Source organism: Anastrepha obliqua, chromosome 1 (genome assembly GCF_027943255.1).
Source record: "Anastrepha obliqua isolate idAnaObli1 chromosome 1, idAnaObli1_1.0, whole genome shotgun sequence".
Taxonomy (NCBI): domain Eukaryota; kingdom Metazoa; phylum Arthropoda; class Insecta; order Diptera; family Tephritidae; genus Anastrepha; species Anastrepha obliqua.
Window position 1 is genome coordinate 11,864,557 of NC_072892.1, and position 24,536 is coordinate 11,889,092.

The 24,536-nt window shown below is 36.7% G+C and overlaps 1 protein-coding gene across 1 annotated transcript; it reads left to right on the plus strand.

Moving 5' to 3' along the window:
• The first annotated feature begins 2,355 nt into the window (after window positions 1-2,355).
• On the plus strand, window positions 2,356-17,777 carry LOC129236472 (single-stranded DNA-binding protein 3). Its single transcript, XM_054870892.1, has 3 exons — window positions 2,356-3,291; window positions 3,473-3,640; window positions 11,665-17,777. Exon 3 carries the CDS (start codon window positions 12,788-12,790, stop codon window positions 14,111-14,113), a length of 1,326 nt encoding a protein of 441 aa, XP_054726867.1. The 5' UTR covers window positions 2,356-3,291; window positions 3,473-3,640; window positions 11,665-12,787; the 3' UTR covers window positions 14,114-17,777.
• The last annotated feature ends 6,759 nt before the right edge of the window (window positions 17,778-24,536 follow it).

Genomic DNA, 24,536 nt, shown 5'->3' on the forward strand with positions numbered 1-24,536 from the left:
ACTATTTGCACCTAAAATTGGACCGCAAAGTGCACTTCAAAGTGAACAGAACTTCTTGACAATTATATGAGTCGGAATTAATGACGTGTATTGTAAAAATTGCATGACATTTGGGCAGATTGAAGCGTACTTAGTTAATGAGCATTAAATAGTAAGTATTTTAATTGATAAACCAAGTTTATAACAGCTCTCGCATTTCGACGCAACATTCGGGCAAAATTATCGAAACTTGCATGCATTTCTCGATCTTATCTATCGATTAACTGTCAACGATTTTTTTATTTATTTATTTTTATTATTACTTTTTTTAATTGAAAAATATATATATAACTCTCAAGTACTCTCGGTATTCTCATAACTTTTTCTAACTTCTCCAAGCGCACGGTGGGACCACAGAATCTTGTACCGACAATCTGTTTCTCAACTGATGCAACATATACGTCCATTAATTTCATTACGAATGTTTCTTTCACTTTTTTAGCAAAACTTAACGTTTAAACTTAGTTTAATTGGGAAGCAGAATTGAACTTGCACTGAAGAACTGGTCCCAAATGGATGTATTTTCAAACGGACACTCGACAACCCCACATTCAATTGAGAGTTTCCACAAAATCGCCACCAGAGAGCGTCAACTAAACTAATTTATATTGATTTTATACAATGTTTCTTTTGGTGCCATCGTATAAAACTCGTATATAGCGAACTTAAGAACATTCGTTATTTTTCTGTTAGTTTTGCGATAACGTCTATTTTTTCCAATAAAATCACTCACCCAATGCAAAGCACACCACATATAACAATGTCTCAAAACAACTACCGAAAATGCAACACTTGAACAGTAAAATTGAGAGAATGGGAGAGCTCCGTTCAAGAAAAACATGAAAGCAAAATTGAAAAATGCGAAAAGAATAATTGAAATGAAATTATTTTTTAACAAAGTAAAGAAAGCAAATGAAAATGCCGGGAGCTCTGCCAAAGCCAGCAGCGCTGTCGTAGCGGCAAATAAGAAGTGGTCAGAAAGCAAAAGAGAAATGCAGTAACCATAAAACTGTGCACCAAAGCACCTTTTGGGGGTTAAAGCGAGATCGCTGCCAATATTAAGAAGTAAAGCATACATTTTAGCTGGTTACTCTTTATGCTAAAACGTAATGAAAAAAACTGGCTGATGCGACCATAGAAGCGATTTGACCAGCAAATTAGTGCCAAAAATTTCGGAGTTGTCAAGAGTTTATCAGCAAAATAAAAATTACTCTTAATTTTAACTGTCAAATCAGAAAAACTGAATACTGCAAATTATTATATAAACTATTTATATATTCTCACATTATATAAAAATATGGGAAATTTAGTTTAATCCTATTCCCCTTATGAAAATAGATACATGCATACAAAAAAATTAAATTAGTTTCCCATATAAACAAATGCGTACACACATATAACGCGCCAAGAGAAATATCCCTTTAACAACTGTGTTGCTGTTTTCGAAAAGTAATTTGAACTGTTACATGAGATACATATGTATGTACATATATACATACATACATATAAAGCAAGTTCTTTATTTAGTGCATTAAGTTTATTCCGAATCAGATTCGTGATCATGCTATATATCAAAAACTTGATGATATTCCTGAGTCTGAAAGCAAAATCTCTAATGCTTCTATAGGAGTGGTTTTAATTATATTTCGAAGGCTTATCAATACATCAGAGTTTAAAAGTAAAAGATTCATTAAATCTTCGTTGTAATTTCTTCTTTACAACTTTCTTGCAAAACTTTGTCTGTATTGCCGGAAGTGCTTTTCTCGTGCTTCCTCAGATAGCTTCCGAATCGGAAGAAGTGCATTGTATATAAGTAATGCGCCAAGTATTAGAAGTGTATGCAATACGGGCGTCATTGGGCAGCAGCTATAAAAATCTACGTAACGTTGCGCTATTTCTTGCAAAACTTTCCGTATTAATTTTAAAGCCACTTTCCGCCTAACCAAGAAGATTATACGAAAGATTTAAACTAAAAAATGCATAAATTATGCTTAATAAATCCAGCGAAATTTAGGATTTATATGTTTCACGGTATCGGCCCACCACCGTACGATTTTAATATTTAGTGTTTTATTGCTAATTTTAATAGTAAGCATTAATTTGAGCATTAGATTTTCCAATTGAGGAAAGGCTTCCAATTTTTTTGTTTTCGTTATTTAAATATTTTAACAGCTTCAAATTTTGTTAACTAGAACGATATTTGACAAAGTTATGGCTGGTGGAGATTCAAGTTAAAATAAAATGAATTGACTTTCTCATACAGTTAACAAAAGAGCTGGTAACTCTGTAGATGTGAGTCGTCTTGAAAGTATATACCAGCCATTTAATAACGCGAGACGCACTTGTGGCAAATGTTCGGATCCGTTCCATTAATATTTCTAGCGGAAAAAGTGTGATTTAATATAATAAATATCAACTGAATAAAAGTAAAAATCTTTTGAAGAGATTGCGCAAAAGATGGAAGTGAACGAAAATGAAATTATATAGCAAAAATATATCTGAAAAAATTTTGCGTGAAAATCTTCAAGTGAAGCGAATAGAAGTGGACGAACATAGAGCAAAAGCAATAGAAGCAGAGAAAGACCAAGGATTGTTAAAAGAAGAAGAAGCGGTAGAGACAGTAGCTAGAGTGAGAGAGCGGCAGTTGCATGAAACCGAAACAAGTGAAAAAAACAGAACAGCAACAGTGAATACACAAGCAACAATAAAGACTGCAACAAAAGTGGCAATAGGCTCGGCAGCGACGTCGACAGTATTTTCAGCTGCGGTCGCGGCGACGACGGCAATATGTTCAGTCGGCAGACGTGTGTGAAAGATTTTGCAGAAAAAAAACGTGAAATAAACTAAAAGTATAAGTGAAAAGAAGTACATAGCGTAGTTACGTTAGAGATTTGATTTGCTTACAACTATTGACTATAAATAATAAACTGAATGCAATAAAGTCTAGTTGATAAAAATGTGTCTTTACCGGGTAACGAGAAACGTTTCGTAAGTGTATATCATTTATTGAAAATAGCGTATCGAGGAAAATTGTGAATATCGGAAAATACATAAAATCTAAAATTGTAATTAAAACAGAAAGAAGAAGCAACAAAGTGTAGAAGAGAAAAGAAATAGCAAATGAGCGAATGTTAGTGGAACTGCTCACGCACCGTTTTACCACGTTAAAAACGAACGTGAGCCGCAAAGCAAACGTGAAATCTGGGTACAGCAGCTAGTTTGGTGTATATTCTCCGATTGGTGTTGTGTAACGTAAGTGAATACGTTCTAACGTTTTATATTGGGTAACGCTACGTGAAGAATAAATGCGTGATTGAACAGTTGTTCTCTCTTGAACGTAGCTTTCGTTCTCTGCACGTTCGTATTGTTTTGTTTTCCTGCTGCATGTGTATGCATATATATGAATGTATGTATGTTTGTTTTTTTAAAGCAGTCGACCGCTGAGCCACTTTTCTTCAGTACACATTGCTGAGTTTTGATTTGATCGGGATTGCCCCAAACAGCTGGAAAAGAGCGGAGATTCTCCGAACAATAAATGGAAAAAACTTGAGGTCTATGCATGGATTAAAAAGAAAGCGTTTCCAAGCCTAATATAAGAAAGGTTTGTAAATATTTGGACTATGTCGTTTTGGCTGCTGTAAAAAAATGCTTCCTAAAGCAGTTGTGGCCAATATGGTTACTGTGCTTTCCCGTGATGTTGATGGTGATATTTGTTGTGTGAGGTTACCTGGTGCAGTCGACTTATAACATCTACGTAACAAAAACTGCTCACCCAAGCGAGCACTTAAAAATAATATAGGGATATAAAGAGTAGGATTTTGCATTGAGCTAAATACACAAGTACCTACATCTTGCTTACAATTAGTATAAAATGTATAAACAGAAAAACCATACATTGGCGGCAGGGAATCATACATGTGTGGATGTTGTTGTAATACAATTATGTGCGAATAAATAGCAGTGCATTTGGGAAATTGGGCCAAAAAATATGGCTCCTTTGAAACTCATGATTAAAAAATTGAAAATTGCGCGGAAAGTATCATAATATACAGTTAAGGAAAAAACTCTACATACACCCGACTATTTTCAACTTCTAGAGAACTAGTGATAATATTCAACATAATTTTGATGTGAATGTTTACGACATTAATAGTTAAGAATGTTGGAGGAAAAAAAAAGTTTGAAAATATTGGTAACTTATAAACTATTGGCGATAAACATAGAAATCGGTGAGAAAAAAGTCTACATACAGCTTTGGCAACTATTAAAATACATTGGAAAATGAAGAACTTAAAGGGAAAAACCCCGTTAGTTTCTTGATTTGCTTTATCTGTCAAACATTACAATTATCTAAATTCAGAAAGCGATTTGTAGAACACGTTTTAACTTTAAAATCAGTTCGAAATTTGGTGGTTATTCTTCGAAAAGAAAACAAATCTTACGGGGAAATTGCTGAAATAGTAAAATTAAGACGCTCTACAGTGCAAAATATTGTCAAAAACTATAAAAAACCAACAGTACCGAAAACAAGCGAAGATTTGGAAGGCCGAAGAAGCTTTCAAGACGCGATGTCAGTAGTGTCTTTAAAGAAGTCCACAAAGATCCAAAAATAAGTGCCCCAAAACTAGCCGAATACCTTGCAAGATGTTCCAATATTACTGTTTCATCAAGAACAGTAATAAACGTTTTGCATGATAGCGGCTTTAAAAGTAGAACAGCTCGCAAAAAGCTATTTATTTCAGCCAAGAATCGTCAACTTCGCCTGGATTTTGCTAAGGCACATTTATAGAAAGGAATGGATTTTTGGAAGAAAGTTATATTTACTGATGAAAGTTAGTATAATATTTTCGGGAATGACGGCCGAAACAAGGTTTGGCGAAACCCGTATACTGCACTTGATCCCAAAAATATTATACTTACTGTGAAACATGGTGGGGGTAGTGTTATGGTGTGGGGAGCTATGGCGGCATCTGGAGTTGATCGATTGGTTTTTGTTGAAGGCGTTATGGATAGATATTAGTATAAGACAATATTGGAACAAAATCTGAAGCCATCTGTGGAAAGCTTGGGCCTGGGAAACCAATGGATTTTCCAACAAGACAACGACCCCAAGCATACTGCGCATATTGTTCGAGACTGGCTTCTTTATCATGCACCAAGACAGCTCAAAACACCGCCCCAGTCACCAGACCTTAACCCAATTGAGCATATTTGGGACGTTTTGGAAAAATCTGCTCGCAAATATGATATCAGAAGTCGTGAAACACTGAAAACTGCCCTAACTCGGGCGTGGTAGGAAATTGCGCCCAGTATTACGGAGAATTTGGTGATGTCTATGCCACGTCGTCTTCAGGCGGTTATTGGAGCCCAGGGTGGTCCTACAAAATATTAAAATATATTGTTTTCTTTTATTTATTTAAAAGAAATCAAATATTCTATTCGATTTTTAACACTGTATGTAGACTTTTTTCTCATAAATTTTTATTGTTTTTGTTATTTCTGTTATTGTTATGCTTTTGAATTAGCTTTTTGTTATGTAAATAAACTTTGTTTTTGTCCTTTAAATATTAATGCAAACGCTTTATTAATTTACCTTACGAATATCTTAGAAATACAAACTAAGGGGGTGTATGAAGAGTTTTTTCCTTAACTGTAATGTTAAAAAAAGATTACAATTTGCACAGGAGAATGTTGAAATTAAGAATCAATTTACTTTTGATCGATATGACCACCTTTTACCTTGACTATGCCCTTGAGACGATCCAGAAACGAATCGCAAGCTGCTCGAATGTGACTTGCAGGTATTTTGGCCCACTCGCGGACAATGGCTTTTTCAGCGCCTCGAGACTGGTGAAACTTTTAATTCGGACCTTGCTCTGCAAAATGACCCAAAGAGAATAATCCATCGTATTCGCGTCTGGTGAATTTGAGAGCCATTGCGTGGACGTTATGAAGTTCGAACGTTGTTCTTTTTAGCCATTCTTGGTTCACTCGAGTTTTGTGAGACGGTACCTAGTCCGCTTGAAACGTCCATGGTCTGCCACCGAAATGTTTTTCTGTCTACGGCTTCAAAGAAACCTCCAGAATACTTTTCTGATAATATTTCACATTTACCTTGACGCCAGTCTGCGGTTGCAGCGGCCGAAACCATTACCTGTGACGGGTGCTGCCTCCTGGTGGCCAATCGATGACTCTAATTCTGACCCCAAACGATAGGGAGTTTACGAATTGCTCAATTTGAAAAATTTTCTCGTCAAAAAACACAATGTTCGGAAATTTACTGCTTTCGGCCAAGCGAAGCAACTCCTTCGCTCTCTCAAGTATGACTTGTTGCTGCTTTGGTATGTGATCATTCACCTTTTGGATCTTGTAAGGCTTGAATTTGAGATCGTTTTTCAGTATGCGGCGGACGCTATGGTCAGATGTTACCAATTCTTTCGCCCTTCGATTGGCACTTCGCCGGGGGTTGCGCTAAAGTCGCTTCCTTTTTGAATCATTTCACGTGATGTTGCAGTCTTTTGATGATCACCTCAATGACGTTTCGCGATGCTACCAGTATCATTCTAACGAGTAATGGTGGAAAGTTGGAAATCTATTACTAATTTTCTTTTTTCGCGTTTACTCCCGGCAAAATGCTTACGCGCTTGTAAACAATACTCGGGACTGTCATTTTGCCAACTAACAGACAGCTGATATCCGTGTATCAGCTGCGCGAGCGGTCTGAAGTTGGTTACACTTCGAGTGCCGGACCCTGTACAAATAGTACGATTTGCTAAATATTTGTAAGAAAGTAATATATTTTTCAAAAGCAAACTTCTAGATGCACATCAATTACGTTATATCCAACGATTTTGTCCCAAACTTTTGCCTTTTTGTTAAAAAATTTCCGAATTAAATCAGCTAATTATATAGTATGCCGGCATTATGAATAAAAATAAAATAATGAACTTCATAAAAATTTGAAAGTTTTGTAAAACCTGTTTCTCTGAAAACTTGGTTAATAGGGTCTCAGTTTTATCTTCGCTACATTTTGCATGCGCTTAAGAGGTTTCCTCATATTTAGCGCCCAATAATGAAAACACAGTAAAATATTAAATAAAATCGCATAATTGCTGTTAAAATACACTTCTGTAGACGTTTGAGCCATTTTTCAAAGCATTTTTGCCACTTAGAAGTGGAGACCTCCAAAACGAGTTGTTTAATGGCTGCAAAGAGGCTTATTCATTTCTCACATTTATTTTTGGTGTTCGTGAACGAAAAGAAATCATTAGGTGTCAAATCAGGACTATAAGGCGGTTGACTCAGTAATTCGATCTTTTGAGCGCTCAAAAGCTCTCTTGCAGGAGCCGATACGTGAGAGCGCGCCTTATCTTGGTGAAGGATGATTCGTCGTCGTCAATTAGGTAGGAATGGTTGAAGTGCCGGTCTGTCACTCCTCAAGTAGCACTAAAGCTCCGTTTTGATACCATTATAAGACCTCCAACAGGCAGAGATTGACTGGGTTTAGGTTGGCGCACTACCCCAGGCTGTCGAAGAAAGGAGTGCCCAATGACCTTAGTCGTCTAGCTGCCAAACCCGGGCATTTACAGAGAAAATGCTCTACAATCTCCTTTTCTGAAAGGTCCCCACAGCTTCTGCAATGGGGGTTAAATGGTAACCCTAGCTTTTCCGCGTGCTACGAGTTTGGAAATTGAATGGCGAGGAGTCCAAAGGACTTTCTGAATCCTCTGTATATTGTACTGGGGCTAAAGAGTTTTCGAAATAGCACATGAAAAAATGGACCTCCATCTTTTTTGCGCTTTCCTGAGAAATAATTTGTGCAGTTCCCCTTTAACAACTGTCAGGGGGATGCCGATGCCCCGGTAGGAGGGAAATTTAGTCAATTAGTTTTTCTTAATTCTCAGAAAACTTTAAGCAAACAAATGGTTGCGCAACACTCAAAGTTCCCTGTTTTAAGTTTATATAGTTCTAATAGCGGTCGCCCCCCCTCGGCAAGTAATGGCAAACCAACCTCGGTGTGTATTTCTGGTACGAAAAAGCTCCTTATTAAAAAACCATTTGATGTTCGGAGTCGGTCCTCCATTTGTGGAACAATATCAAGACGCACGCCACAAATAAGAGGAAGAGTTCAGCCAAACACCTAACAGAAGTGTATGCGTCGATTATTTATTTTTTTTTAGTCGTACAGTTGCGACATTACCAGATTTTCGATAGCTGTTTTTTTCGGATTATATATAATACATAGATCAAAAATTCGTCACCTCTCACTACATCATGGACCACCGTAGCTGAATTTTTTCAACATTTCTGCGATATTCAACGAGTACAAACCGTGATGACCAAATGTTCATACAATATTGAATGTAGGCTGGTCCCACTATTGCCCAAAAACACATGTCACATCTTGCATTATCAATTGACGCACAGCATCTATTGCTTCTGGTACAACAACCGTTTTGGATGGTCCTGACTAAATTCATTATGCAAGGATCGACGACCACGTTGGATCTCGTTGTATCAGCGTGTCACAGTAACTAAGTGTGGTGCTTCAACCCCAAAAGTCGAAGCAAGTTTATTAATGCACTCCTGTCTCGAAAATCCACGTAAATCGAAATAAATATGGAACAAAAATTTTCGATAGTTAATTCTATCTTTTCGGCGATATGAATTTTTCAACACACTAAAAGAAGAACAAATAAAGCTTGTAAGTGAAAAAATACGAAAATTTTCGATAATCGCACGTAGTTCTGTGATCAGTTTAGAGGTATCGGATTTTAAATTTAAATAAAACAACGAATATTCTAATTGATTGGGCAACTTTTTTTTGTGTAAAACCACAAACGACATCGCAACTGTGCCGTAATTCGGCCAACCGTCAACAGAAATTTTGAAGGACTTCAGTCGGTATATCGTGTATAACTTTAGTAATGTTGGCTTCTAATGCCTCCATCGAAGCTCGTTTATCCAAATGGCGCGATAGCGTTCGCCCTTCATTGTTACATTGGCGCCAACCTCATCTTTGAAGAAATATGGGCCGATCAGTCCTTTTTGCCGGGGGCTTGGCAGCAGAATTCTGCCCGCCTATTTCACACACACATTCGTCCCATCAGTTGTTCAGACGGCAACGACGTAACATGAGAGAAGACTGTGTTTTTTCTCCCGCTTATCGCCTACACAATCTCATTTTTTTCGTAAACAAACCGCTGTCATGACGCCCGGTACGGCAGCCAATCAGCTGATTTCTTCAAAATCGCTGAGAGTCGGTTAACGGTCTGATCTTGGCCACACCTCTAAACATCTTTTCACCATGTATGCATATAGGGTGTTAGGAAAAGTTTGTAAAATTTCTAAGGAATAATAAATAAGGTTTGCAAACTAACGGTTTTTGGGATACGGCAAGTTTTCTTTTGAAGCACTAATTCCTTCTTCGGCTGATAGTCTCCGCGTACTTATCCCCGAATTCTGTTCTATCTGTACTAAAAGCTCATCCACTCTAGGAATAGGTATCGACCGGATAAATAGGATTGTTTGCTCAATGAATCGGTATCATTGATGAATTCTTCCATACACAGTCAAGGTCAGGTGTACACCACATATTGATAAGTTTTGACATTTTATTTATTTATTTTGTAATTTAAATTTTAAAATAAAATATTTATTTCATACTACAGCAAAAACCGTATAAAACTAAGTTTCAAACTTAGTATGAAAATTTTAAAAATTTGGCAAATTTTCATCAAAAATTCACACTTTTGACGCAGAATATCACCCAATATTTAAAAATAGCACAACTGTTAGTTCGCAAGTAATTTTATAGGTGTCCATTTGAAATTGTTGTGTATGTATGCATTAACAAACTAGTATCCGCACCAGGACTTTTCGAAGCATATCAGTTTATTTCGATTAAGATTTTTAGCGCTTTGATCTGCCCGTATAAAATTTTTCGAAATCGAAATGAATAATGCTCGTTATTCCGATTTCTATCAGAAATCATTACACTTTTCAAACCGAATCGGATTACTTCATAGCATCTTCGCATTTATACCCTAAGCAGACGGTAGATTTAATCGGGATTAACGACTCAATTCGGAATTATCTCAGAGATTAAAAGCAAGTATTGCGGACTGACAACTAGACTTAATTCTCATAATTTAAGTGGATTAGAAGATGTTTCGATGGCAACATTGCCGAAAAATGACAGTTAGTATCTATTGTGAATGAAAAATAATGAAACTTTTAAAGAGACCAACAAGAAAGACCGGAATACAATGCTAGTTGCAATAATACGTTCGAAATTACATTGTTTTAATATTTCGGAGCAGTTTGAGAAATTGAATCAATCAATAATTATTTCTTAGTATCAGGTCAGCTAATACCCGTATTTGTTGCCTACGGTACATCTTTCAATGACAAAACTATCCAATAAGCAAATCAGCCGTTCACTAACCCGCGTAAATACCGTCCGTCATACTGCAATTTTAATCAGAATTAACTGCACCGGTAATCCCGATTAATGCCGCCGTCTGCCTAGACTATTAGAGTATGTCTTATAAACAAGCTAATCATTTCAGTACTGTAAAAAGTTTTTAGGTTTTGATTGTACTATTTCTCCACTGGAAGCGTAAAAATTTATAATCTGATGTCTAAGTATGATTAGGACCTTAATGAATTGAATTTAATAGATTTGATTTCTGTACGAAAACAGGTGTGACGCGCAAATTCTTTATGCACATGAATTCGAATTGCCTTGGCACTGTGGTATTCGTATTCGCAATTATTATCGAAAAGTTATCTCTTAATAGAATCATATGTATTTACATATACATATATGCATACATATGTACTTATATGTATCTGCGAGTCGGGAAGTGTGTACATACATATGTACGCACATAGTTATTCTGCAAAAAAACAAAAAAATATTATGTGTGTATTGGTTAAACGCTTCACACCTGTTTCTATGTAAAGTTTAAACAACCAGAGACAGGTACATAGCATTACTTTTGTCACTAGTCAGATGTACAAAATTCGTCAGGGAACTCATTCAATTTGACTGAACTGCGACTGCAATTGTAGTGCGCATCGAAGCGCATCTGTAGAAATAAAACGAAAATCGATTACTCTTCAAGTACAAAACTGCTCATCATGTCTCTGATTCGCGTATACGGCAAAAAGGAAACGACAGCAGCCTCTGCTGTTGTGCCGCGGCGTAACATTAACGTGAGCGCATGTCCTCGGATTCATCGCCACCTCCCACTCATCCTAATGGGTTTTGCGCCTGTTGGATATGTAAGATGGGGTATGGTTAGCAAAGTGTTTCTTGATCGCGATGGACGTACGACGTTAGCGTAAACGCACGTTGCGTTGTCCCTTTCTTCGTCCCTGTCACGTTCCCATATCATGCTCTTTTTTTATGTACATACTCGTACATTCATACATATGTAGTTTCAAATTCTGCCACAACGCCGTACGACGGAGGCACCGTCATCACACAACCATCACCACATCAACGTCACCGTCGTCACACGGTGCACACTTTGCCAATTCTTCCATTACACTGTTTTTCCATTTTGATTTTATTTTTACACGTCTCTTCTCTTTTTCTTTTTTGGCTATGTGTTTCAGGTTGTGTGCTGTGTTATTGGTATTTTGTGCGAAGGGTGAGCGGAGCGGTACCAAAAGCAGAGGTAGCACAACACAACACACCGAAAGTACAACCACGGCAACGACTACGAAGCACTAACAACAAAACTTATGCTCATCGTGCACGAGTGTATCGGCGACTGCGACTACGTTTGCTACTGCAGAGATTGAGGCGGACACGAGTGCGAGTACGAGCGCAACGACGATTATTTAGTGAAGTGGTTGTGAAAAGCAGAAGTAGCGGCAGAAATAGCAACAAGAGCATAAAAAAAGAAAAAACGGTAAAAAGAAGAAGCAAGCAAGGCAAACATGAACTAAATTTTGCACGAAAAGACGAGAAACCAACAACTTTTATTGTAAAAAGTTCGTGTTAGAGTGTGTTCTAGCAAAAATTGATAAAAGTTGAAGAAAAAATTAACTTCTCATAAAACTAGGGCCAAGTGCTAGCTAGCGAGTGGAGCATTGAAAGGAGGTAGAGAAGAGGAACCAACAATACTAGTAGTAGTTGCTGCAGCGCAGTAGCTGAACCACTGGCAGAGGTACCGTGTAAGAAGAAAAGTACCGTGACTGTAGAAAAGTAATACGACGAATAACAGGAGGACGAACAAAACGCACAAATTGCCCACAGAAACAACTTGATATAACAGAAAGTAAAATAAATATGTTGAAAGTCAAAGGAGAAAAGTGGAGAATGGCTGCGTGAGCTTCGCAGCGGCGGTAAGCGCCAATTAAATTTTGTATGGTGGCCTCAAAACAAAAAGAATCAGAGAAAAGAGTGTATTTTATGAAGTAAAAAGCAAAAACCTGCAGAAGTGTTTTGAACAGTGAATGCGATTTATATAAAAATTGTATAAGAAAACAGATAAAATTGAGATTTTAATATAAACTTCGAACGTGCAATTGGAAACGGTAAATAACAAATAATCTTGCAGAGTCCAATACTAGCAGTGCTCGTATCTTTAATAAGAGCATTACCAGAACTAAACCATCTTGTTTCAGACCCGGTGCTGTATGCAGCATTGAATCAAGTAAATCAACCAAACAATCGAAACCGACCAAAAGTCATAATTCAAAATATAAACCTTGCAATACATCACAATAGAGAATGTACGGGAAAGCTAAAACGTCATCAGTGCCGTCAGATGCACAGGCACGCGAGAAATTGGCGCTATATGTTTACGAATACCTGTTACATGTTGGTGCCCAGAAAGCAGCGCAAACTTTTCTATCGGAAATTCGATGGGAGAAGAACATCACATTAGGCGAGCCACCTGGATTCCTGCATACATGGTGGTGTGTCTTTTGGGATCTATACTGCGCCGCACCAGAGCGTCGTGATCAATGTGATCACTCATCAGAGGCAAAAGCTTTCCATGACTACGGCTTTGTTAGTTCTGGCTACGGAGTAAATGGTATCGGTCCCGGTGGACCACACAGTGCTGGTGGCCCAGCTCCCAGCCCACTTGGTCAAATGCCACCAGGTGGTGAAGGCCCAATGGGGCCTGGCGGACCGATGGGTCCTAATTTCTTTCCAAATTCCACAATGCGCCCGTCTCCCCCGACGCACGCGTCCAGTCCACAACCACCACCATCTCAAATGATGCCTGGTCAACCGCCATTCATGGGAGGTCCCCGATATCCCGGCGGTCCACGTCCTGGTGTCCGTATGCAAGGAATGGGAAATGAATTCAATGGGCCACCTGGTCAACCGATGATGCCGAATAGCATGGATCCGACGCGACCGGGTGGAATGGGTCCCATGAACCCACGTATGAACCCCCCACGCGGTCCTGGAGGCATGGGCCCAATGGGATATGGCGGCCCTGGCGGCATGCGGGGACCAGCACCTGGCCCAGGCGGTATGCCGCCCGGCATGGGCATGGGCGCAGGAGGAAGACCACCTCAGTGGCAACCAAACGCCACAGCCCCTATGAATGCGTATTCATCCTCTTCGCCAGGTAACTATGGGCCTGGACCCGGTTCGAATGGGCCGCCTGGTCCTGGAACGCCGATTATGCCCTCACCCCAAGATAATACACAAGCAGGACCTGGCGGTCCTGGCGATAATATGTATTCGATAATGAAACCTGAATTTCCAATGGGAGGTGGCCCTGATGGCGGTGGCGGCGGTCCGGGTGGTATGGGTCCTATGGGTGGTGGACCTAACTCAATGGGACCAGTACTTAATGGCGGTGGCGGAGATGGCACTGGATTAGACGGCATGAAAAATTCACCAGCCAACGGCGGTCCCGGTACGCCGCGTGAAGATTCCGGTAGCGGAATGGGCGACTATAACCTTGGTGGATTCGGAGGACCTGGCGAAAACGATCAGAACGAATCGGCGGCTATATTAAAAATAAAAGAAAGTATGCACGAAGAGGCGAAACGGTTTGAAAAAGACTCTGAACATCCGGACTATTTCATGCAATAACAACATAGTAGCAACAACACAGCCACGACGCATACGACAGCAGCAGCAGTGACTGCGGCAGCGGCAGTTGCAGCAGCAGCAGCAGCTCTAGGAGCCAACATGTTGAGCGGTGCGGCCGCATCTGTTGCCAATAATCTTAGCACCAGCAACAACGGCAGCACCAGCGGTAACAACAATCTCATCAACCATGCAAGCAACAGTAGTCCTGCATCAGTAACGCCGCATTTTCCTAAGGAACTTAATTTTTAATTTAAATACTTTTTTGAGAGCGAATACTGCATACGGAATGAGATGTTTGTTAAAATAAATAGTAGGAATCCACACTGAACAGGAAGCAAGGGCAACTCTAGAAAATTATTAATTATCTCAAATTAAAAAAAAAAAACGTATTTGTGAAGTTATGACACTAAAATTAGAAACGAGACCGATTATACAAAGTAATAGAAAATATCTAATAATGTACTAGTTGTTCGGGGATATATGCGGGACTACACAGCAGCCAGCAGCTGGTGATGTGCGGATAACGCTGGTAAAATTTCAAAATTGGAGACAGCAACCCAAAATTACCTCTCGAGTAACTTTTACATTTAAAAATTTGCATAAAGTATTAAAATTGTACAAATGAAAGGCGCAATTAAACAAGTAATTAGGCTACAATGGATGACCGATTTTATAAAATCAATTGCACACACATAAAAACCAGCGTCAAGTAATAGAAGTTTTTCGAGTGTGCAAATATACGCGAGTCTTATTTTCCGATTTTGATTCATAGCTGACTATGAAACAAAGTATAAAAAGGATGAATAAAGAATGCGTAAGGGCACATTTTCTGTAAAAAAAATACCAATATTGTTAATCATAAATAGAATGGAAATAACTGCAGATATTGTACTTATCAAGGCGAACTTAAACTGTAAATTATTAAAAATAAATTAAAAAAAAATATTACTAAATGAAAGAGGAGAGAAAATAACGTTAAGATATAAATTTATAACTATTTAGGATACGGTTAGCACTTAGGGATAAATATGTACTTTAATTCAACATTAGCGTGAAATAATAAGTATGGAAGAGCGGTGTTGCAGCTAGAACTGCTATGAAACTGTATAATCGTCTATATAATGAATAAACATGTAAAATTATATATTTGAATAAAAATTAAATAACAGATATTTCACGGGAAGCAACACTCGAATTTTATAAACATTTTCGTTGCATTAAGTAAATATAAAAAAAAGAAATGATTTTAATTGAAGATACATTTGTTTATTCCCTTCATTCATCGAAGGCGCAGAGGCAAGGTCTCATAAATGTATGTCAAACGTAACATGTGATGCTGCTTATTGGACAAAAATTGAAGCCATCAATACAGGCAACAACAACATTGTCCGTTGCGCAAGCGCAATCACTAAGATTTAAATTAGAATATAATGCAATACATGAATACTATTTTTGCAAATATCTATTTCACTTTCGCTTGCACATGTTTTGTTTAAAATTAAATATTCCAAAATTTACCTATGCTCCATGTATTTAAAATTGCAATACAGATGTATGTGAAATAAAAATTTGGTTGGTTTGAAATGTTGTGCAGCGCACTCGTTTAATTGGATTGAAGAGCCTTCGGCATGTACATTTTTTATTTACACTACTTGAGGGACCGTTTCACACAAATTGCGGCTCACATGAAAATTATAATGATGTAATGGAGAGAATAAGCATACTTTCCAACAGTCATGTGCAACAAACTAAAAACAAATCTGCAAGTGTGCGCTTTTCGGTCATTCCATTATTACAGGCTATGGAGCATATATGTACAGCTATAATTAAGTGTGTTGTTCCAACTGCATTGTATAGTTTGGTACGTTTTTCTGTTTTGTGATCGGATTTTACCTAACCTAATAATTCCTAATTCTGGCAACTTGAAAAACAAAATATTTTCCATGGTGTACATGAGCTTTAAAGAAATGAATAGTTAAACACACATAAACAAGAAAGTCGGAAGATAGTCAAAACTAATGTTACACAGTTGAAGCGCATACATATCGCTAGTTTGCTGGTAGTGTCAATCCGATTTTTTTTTTCTTTTATGATGTGCTAAAAATTTAAAACGCTATTTTATTGAAAAAAAAAGAAAGAAACGAAAGTCTTGATTTTTTGTGCAGGTACAATATTTGTAATTTTAAAACTGTTTTTTCAATATTTTGGATAATGCAACTTCTAAATGGTGCTGGATTTGTAGAGCTTCTAAAATATGCATTTTAAATTGGTAAAAATTGAAATTTTGATAGATTAGGTTTGATCAAAAACTTTGCTGAATGAGTTCACAGTTTATTGCAGTCCATACAGAAAGTATTTTAATTATAATTTAAACAAAATTGTAAATCCTTGAGCTGGATTTTAATTATAATTTAAACCAATTTAATTGTAAATCACTTGAGCTGGATTTTAATTTTACAAGAGCGGATTGTTCAGAATGCTCAGGGCAGTGCAATCTGTAAGATTGCATGATTCCCATGACAGTCGGTTCTACGTAACCGGAATTTATATCCGGCCAAGGACTGCCACTTCAGCAGCATTCACCGTTTATGTATGGGGAATGTTTATGCTGCTACAACAACAACATTACATCATGCGTTACTTGACATGTGGCTATGTAGTAGCTACAAATATTGATAAAATTGATAGATTTGTATGCTTTGCGCTTTTTCTTCTGCTTTACACCGATTTTTGGATGCATTGAAATTGGATTTGAATGGCTTTAAAGGGCACGCATACTTTTTGGTATTTTCGAACTTTCATACATTTATTCTCGGTGTGGTGTCCCAAGTATGTACAAGAAATTGCATGCTCAATACAGCACTTGAGACTTCATGTCTAACGATTAAACTGTGTCTCTCGAGAATTTGTTCGCCTACTAGAAAGTTTTAACATTAAACGAAATGAATTGTTTAATAAAATAAGCCAAATTGGCTAAAAGTCCGTCTAATAAGCGACATTGAAAGACGGTGCTGCGCCAGCGGATGTAAAAAAACCGTTATTAAAACAAGTAAATAAATGTGTTGCAAATATTTTTTGTTTCTTTGCATACTTTTTCTTAAACACACAAAAATATGTATAAATAATAAAACAACAATGCAAGAAATATAAAAGCAAAACGACAACAAAATATTGCATAATATATAAAAAGAATAAAAGAATGTTTGTGCAGCAGATAAAAATTATACACCCACATACATGTACACATGTACACATAGATATACAATTATTACCTTATACATATAAATATATCAAACACATACACAACTTAATATTGTACAAAAGTTTAAAATTATTGCTATTTAAATATAATTAAATAAATACGCATATTTAAATAAAATATTTACTTATTACATATAAATAAATAGAATTATTATTATTTTTAGAGCTAGCGCATTACAACTTAAAAGTCTTTATAGTTATTATTATTATTAACAGGAGAAGAAGGCAAACAACAGTTAATAGAAATAGAATAAAAAACATAAAAAGCGCAAAAACTTTCAAAAAATTACAAAAAATGGTTGAATAAAAAAATTAAGTAAATTGTAAGTTAGTAATGAGAAAATTTATTATGTATGTATGTATGTATTGTACAAAATACATGTGTGCGTTGTGCTTATAATAATTTCCTTCGTGTTTCATTGCTATGAGTTTCACTACTTCCTAACTTTTGTGTCCTTAGAGCGGTTTAGTCTTAATTTTACTTATTTCTCATACCCAAATATTAGCATTAACTTTTATGTATGTAAGACTTTTTTTTTTATTATTTAAAAAAAAAATGAAAATGTCGAATCAAAAATGTAATGCTACATTAACAAGCATTAACAATATCTACTAGAAAGAATGCGAAAACTAAAAACAAAAAAAAAAAAAACAAAAAAAAAATTACTGCTATTGGTTGCAAAAAGTCAAGTAGGTGGTGAAAAATACATGAGAATCCGTAAATTCATTTGATAAAAGCATGACAAAATAACTGGAATTAAATAAACAAGTAAACACGAAAAACGGTATAAAGTAGTTTGCAAACAAGATACATTAAAAAATTAATTTAGCAATTTCAGACGATAAGCTTAAATGAAACATATAAAAATGAGAGTAAAAATTTTGAATACGGCGAAACAGTGTGAAAGCAGATATAGGCAATGAATGCACACTTTTAAGCGATAAATGTCATTAGAATCGATGATGAGCGCTGTCATCGTGATTAGGCTAATGCCCGTGGTAATATTTCGTGATGCAGATGTGAATTTTTGTGCAGTTTGTACGCATGAAACGATAAATTAAACCGCAACAGTAAATATTAAGAAAAATTAAAAATTCAAAAAAAAAAAAAAAAAAAAAAAAAAAATTGAGTAAAAATAAAAAAACGAATTAATGAAATGTGGTGGTGAATTATGCAAATATGTTTAAAGTAAGTATTTTTAGTGTTAATTATATACAATTTGCAAATAGCATAACAACACATGAGAAACCCAAAAAGCATTAATAAAGTGTGAAAATGATGAATAAAGTTTTAAAATAAAACAAGAATATTTGTAAAAAGTAAAAACCAAAAATTGTTATTGTTTCTATTGTGGGAGGTGTGAGTAGCGCAGAATTCTAAAGGGTTTTCCAGGTGTTATCTTGAATAGCCCGCTATTTCCGTAGATGTCACTTTTGAAGCTGTCATTTGTTGATATTTGACAAGTAGAAGCTACGCCATTAATAAAAATGGAACGATACACACTTAAACAACGCATTGAAATTATTAAAATTCACTATAAAAAAGGTGAAAATTTGGCAGAGATGGTTCGTAAAACACGAACATTTTTGGGTCATCGTGAAGCACTTTGTCGGACCGCAATACAGAAATTGGTGAACAATTTCGAGCTGTTGGAACAAGTTAGTGATGTAAAGAATAAAACCCGTCGCTCAAGAACAGCCGAAAATACGAGTACAGGCGTCCCTCGTATAACACGGTTAATTCGTACCGTGCTATATCGAAACCGTCTTATACGAAACCTTAATTAATATAAATAAAGGCAATGTGTACCGTGTTATACCGAAACCAAATCTTAAGGTGTAAAATTTTATGATAGCTGAAATTTCGTTCCAAATACTTTTTCATTTATAAAGGAAGTTACCTTGAAGTTTTTATTAAGAAAACTTTATCAACTTCATTTACAAAGGACAAAACGCATATGTACTTTCACTTCTCAAAACGAAATGAGATATTTTTTATTAGCAATGAATTTGGGGTATTTCCCTTATTGAACGGAAAAAAAGTTCAAATTTAAAATGCATATTTTTCCAAATCGTGTTATATTAATATCAATTCTTGTACCGTGTTTTATAAGTACCGTGTTATACGAGGGACGCCTGTATAGCTGTTGTAGCCGAAAGTGTTGAAGTAAACCCAGGTTTGTCCATTCCTCGTCGCTCTTTGGAATTAGGCTTTCCACAAACGTCATTACACCGCATTTTGCATAAAGATTTGGGTCTTAAGGCTTATAAAATCCAGTTAACACAAGAACTCAAGCCGGCCGGTGTACCCCAGGGTGGTGTCCTTTCACCCTTGCTGTTCAACTTCTACATCCCGAAGCCTCCCAACCACCAGTGGGAGTCTCCCTGGTCTCATACGCTGACGACTGCACGATAATGGCATCGGGCAATGACATCGATGGCCTATGTTCCAAAGTAAACAACTATCTCACCGACCTTTCTCGCTTTTTCACTGCGAGGAATCTTCAACTTTCCCCCACTAAGTCCACGGCGACTCTCTTTACCACCTGGACAAAGGAGGTCAAACTGGTCCTCAAGGTAAAAGTCGATGACACACCATTTCCGACGGTAAACAATCCCAAAATTTGGGTGTAACCTTCGACAGTTTGCTCTACTTTTCAGCGCACATAACTGCAATTGCCATTAAAGTCCAAAATCGCAACAAAGTCCCCAAATCGCTTGCCTGCAGCACTTGGGGCAAGGACAAAGAATTGTTGCTATCGACATTTAGGGCAATTGGCCGGCCGGTTCTAAACTATGCTGCGCCTGTCTGGTCACCTGGAACTAGTCACACGCAGTGGGTAAACCTACAGACATGCCAAAATACTGCCATTCAGACAGGGATCGGTTGCCTCCTCATGTCCCCTATTCAACACCTTCATAATGAGGCACAAATGCTCCCTGTAATGGAGCACAACAAACAGCTCAGCAAGCAGTTCCTACTAGGGAGCTGCCGCAGGTTTCACCCTTACAGACACCTGCTTGAGCCAGAGCCACCTTCTAGGCACGTCAGGAGAGACCTTTTAAACTACGCCGACGAGACAGTGTTTAGACAGTCAATAAGCGACAGTCACCGGGAGACCGTCACCGCCTTCTTAAGCTCCCGTCCTGTGAATGCCGTAAACGAAGTCCAACCACCACCTATAGCAAATGAAGAGCTCCAGCTTCCCCGTGGGACACGTGTAACACTGGCACAATTACTTTCTGGGTATTGTAGCAGATTAAACTCCTATCTATCCGGAATTGACCCCAACATACTAAACATATGTCCGGCATGTGAAGGCACCCGACTAACCACCTTTTCACATGCCGCATCAAACCCACTCATCTAACACTACACTGACAGAGCAAAGTTACTGCTACAACAAACTCAAGCCTCATTCGAGCGAATTTTATATATTTTGTACTAGGTTGTTAAATGAGTTTTGCAATTCGTTTGCTATTAGCCTAAACTTTTTTTTGTTATGTAGGTATACTCTTCATTAATTTTCAGTCTGTAAACTCAAGCTATTTAATATCGACGTGTCACAGTATTTTCTGCAATGGAAAAAATCATGTATCGTGCAGTGATTTTGGGAAGGTTTAAAAGCAAAGGAAATTTTTGAACGAATGCTGAAAGTGTATAAGGACTTTCGCCATCAATTAGTACAGTAGAAAGGTGGGTTGCTGAATTTAAACGTGGTCATACAAGCCTTAAAGACGATCCACGTCAAGGACGGTCAAAACCAGAAACACCAAAATCGTAGAAAAAATACAGGATATCGTTTTGGAAAAGTGTTGAGTGACTGAGTGAGATGTAGTAGAAGCCCTAGGCATCTCATTGGGCAGTGTAAGCAATATTTTGACTGAAGTATTGGGTTTCAGAAAGCTGTGTGCACAATGGGTGTCGCATTCCGCATTCGCTAAAAATGGAACAAAAACACATTCGAATACGACACTCGGTATGCAAGATAAATCTTCACGTTCATTTCTGCCATGGAAAGCTTTTGGTGATAAAAATATTGTCAACATATATACATATGTCAGTAATTGCACTTCTTCTTCTTAATTGTCGCGATAACTGATTGGTAGCTTAAATGGCTTTCTTGAACAGACAGCGCAAGCCATTGCTTGTCCTCAAGCGAATGCATCGGAGGGTTTCATCAGCGAATGTTTATTTTTCTACGTAAATTCGCCCAGAACTGTTTTTTTTGTCTGTCATATGCACAAACTGACTAAACAGAAGCGATCAAAAGGGCATCTGAAGCAATAGGATCATTACCTGTATCAGACCTTATGTCCATTTTACTTTAAGGGGTTATATACAGTTAGAAGGCCGAAAAAGCGAATTTTCCAAAATTTTTTCTGAGAAATCTTTTAAATTTATTGATATAAAAATTTGTACACACATTATGTAATCTTTTTACTGTATTTCGAGACTTAGCATTAGTAAAAATATTTATTTGGAAAGGAGCTACAGCTGATCTCCGGGAGCTCCTCTCAAAAAAGACGTTTTGCGGTGACTACTATATCTCTAAACTGGATCCTCTGAAAATAAAAACCAAACAGATTTCGTTAAAGAAATGTTAAAGCTAGTGATTAATCGAAGGAATAAGCAAAATAAATTTGTTTAACAAAATGGCGATTTCTCAAAAAAAAAAATCGATTTTTGACCAAAATTTCGGCCTTAAATTGTTTATGAAAAAAAGTGCGTGAGGCGTAGTACACATAACAGAAGTGAAACTTTCAAGGCAGACAAAGAATGAGGGAGAGGCCCGAGAGAGAATGAGAGAGAGAGAGAGAGAGAGAAAGAATATATATCTAAATAAATTCACAACATTTGCAGAGAATATAAATAGACAAAATTTACAAAAACCGGAGAGGGTCGAGCGGTGTAGGTAAACGACTGACACAAACCGTGGCAACAACGCGCACTACTTCGAGCGTTTATCACCCGCACAAACGCAGCGATTCCAGGACCGCAGCAACAGCACAAATTACCGCGAGGCAATACCGCTAAACTGACGCCGGAATGAATAGCACTTCATAGTACGCACAATCACTAGTCAGGAAACGGAAATACGCGCCAAAAAGTAGGCACCAAAAAAAAAAAACAAAACGCTAAAAAAATTGGGACCAAAAAACGCCCCAAACAGTAGGAGCACCAAAAATGTATTTCCTACAAGTTTTCACCAACACGCAAGCGCCAAAAAGTAGGCAGTGTGATTTCTTACTAGAAATTAGGAACCGCAAGGAAAAACTCGATTAATTAATATTATATATTTAAAAAATATATTTAACAAACTCGTGTTAATATTTGAGACTAACCGGTTTAACCATTTTCGAGTAATGTTGGTCACCGACTTTGAAAATATCATTTTGAGAAAAACGCTTTTAAGGTTTGTCTTGTACTTTCAAGCACTCTGGAACGTCTTTTCAAATTTGCGTGTAAGTTCGAAAATATTCACCGGAACGGTACTAAATTTTCTGTGTGTATTCTTAAATATATGATTTTTTTAACTATGCTGACCAATTGTACATTTTACGAACAGCATAACAGCTGATGGTGAACAAACTACAGTTGAATCTCAATACACTTTTATAAACGCGGAGAAAATTGACATAATCTTACGATTAAAAAATAATAAAAAGAGCTGTGGGGAAGACGGTATCTCAAACTTTTTGCTAAAGAAAACAACAAACACCTTCTGGAGATTCTTAGCAATTATCTTTAATCACTCACTTAATATAGGCTATTTCCCATTGGAATGGAAAACAGCAAAAATAAAATGCATTCCGAAACCAAACACTGACCTTAGTTCTCTTGTTAATTACCGCCCAATATCTCTTCTTTCAAATATTAGTAAATTATTGGAAGATTTTTTGCTTGAAAAAATAAAACAACATATTGAAGAGCGACATGTCTTAAAAGACTATCAATTTGGGTTCCGGCCATATCATTCAACATGTCACGCACTAACTTTACTCTCTGATTTTATTTGTAGTAATTTAAATAGACGACAGGCGACCATATTAGTTAGTCTAGATTTGGAAAAAGCATTCGATACTGCTTGGGTGGAAGGAATCTTATTTAAAATGTACAGGAAGTTCAACTTCGAAAAAAATCTTTGCATAATGTTGTATAGTTATTTAAAAGAGCGATCATTTTATGTTAGTGAAGGTATATTTAATTCTTTGAAAAGAGACGTTAGCTCAGGTGTGCCACAAGGTTCTTTGTTGGGGCCAATTCTCTATAACATCTTCTTAGCTGATTTCCCTGACCCACCATTAAGTTCAGAAATTAATAATTGCGATATTAAAGTGCTCATATACGCAGATGATATAATTATATTGGGATCTCACCAACGCATAACCAAAGCTAATGAAGCTGTTAACTCATACCTAAATGAATTAAATACATACTTTCACAAATGGAAGCTAAAACTAAACTTCAATAAAAGCGAAACAACTATTGTTAAAGGAATACGTAAAAACTTATATCCAAATGCTCGTAAATATGAGCCTCAAATTAAAATAAATGGATTCAACATAAAATACAAAGAACAAATCAAATACTTGGGCATAATTTTGGATAGCAAATTCACCTTTGTAAGACATATAGATTTCATTTTGACAAAAGCAAAAAAAATGTTCTTTAGCTATTGTAATTTATTAAGAAGGCAGGGTGGACTATCGAACTGTATTAAAATAAATATTTACAATCAAATAATTAGACCAATCATATCTTATGCTCATCCGATATGGTTCAACATTTCGTCGAGCCAAATGGAGAGACTCAAACGATTTGAACGATAAGTTTTAAGAATTTGTAGCGGTCTTGACCGCCAACCTTACAGAAGTGATACTTTTCGGAAAAGAGTTTCTAATAAAAGTTTATATGAAAAATGTAAAATATCACGCATAGACTTTTTCTTAATGAAATAGTCAGTAAGATTTGTTAATAAACTGACATTCATAGAAAATGAACTGATAAACAAATATCTGTCAAAGGCAAGGGAAATATCATTACCTCTAACAGAAAAACATTTATCACCAATATATTTAAAAATACTAAAAAATAATAATATGTTACATAAAAATAGTAAAGCAATATATTATCATAGGCGATACAATACTTACAACT

Coding starts and splice junctions, on each gene's coding strand:
- LOC129236472 (XM_054870892.1), top strand. CDS start 12,788: ATGTACGGGAAAGCTAAAACGTCATCAGTGCCGTCAGATGCACAGGCA.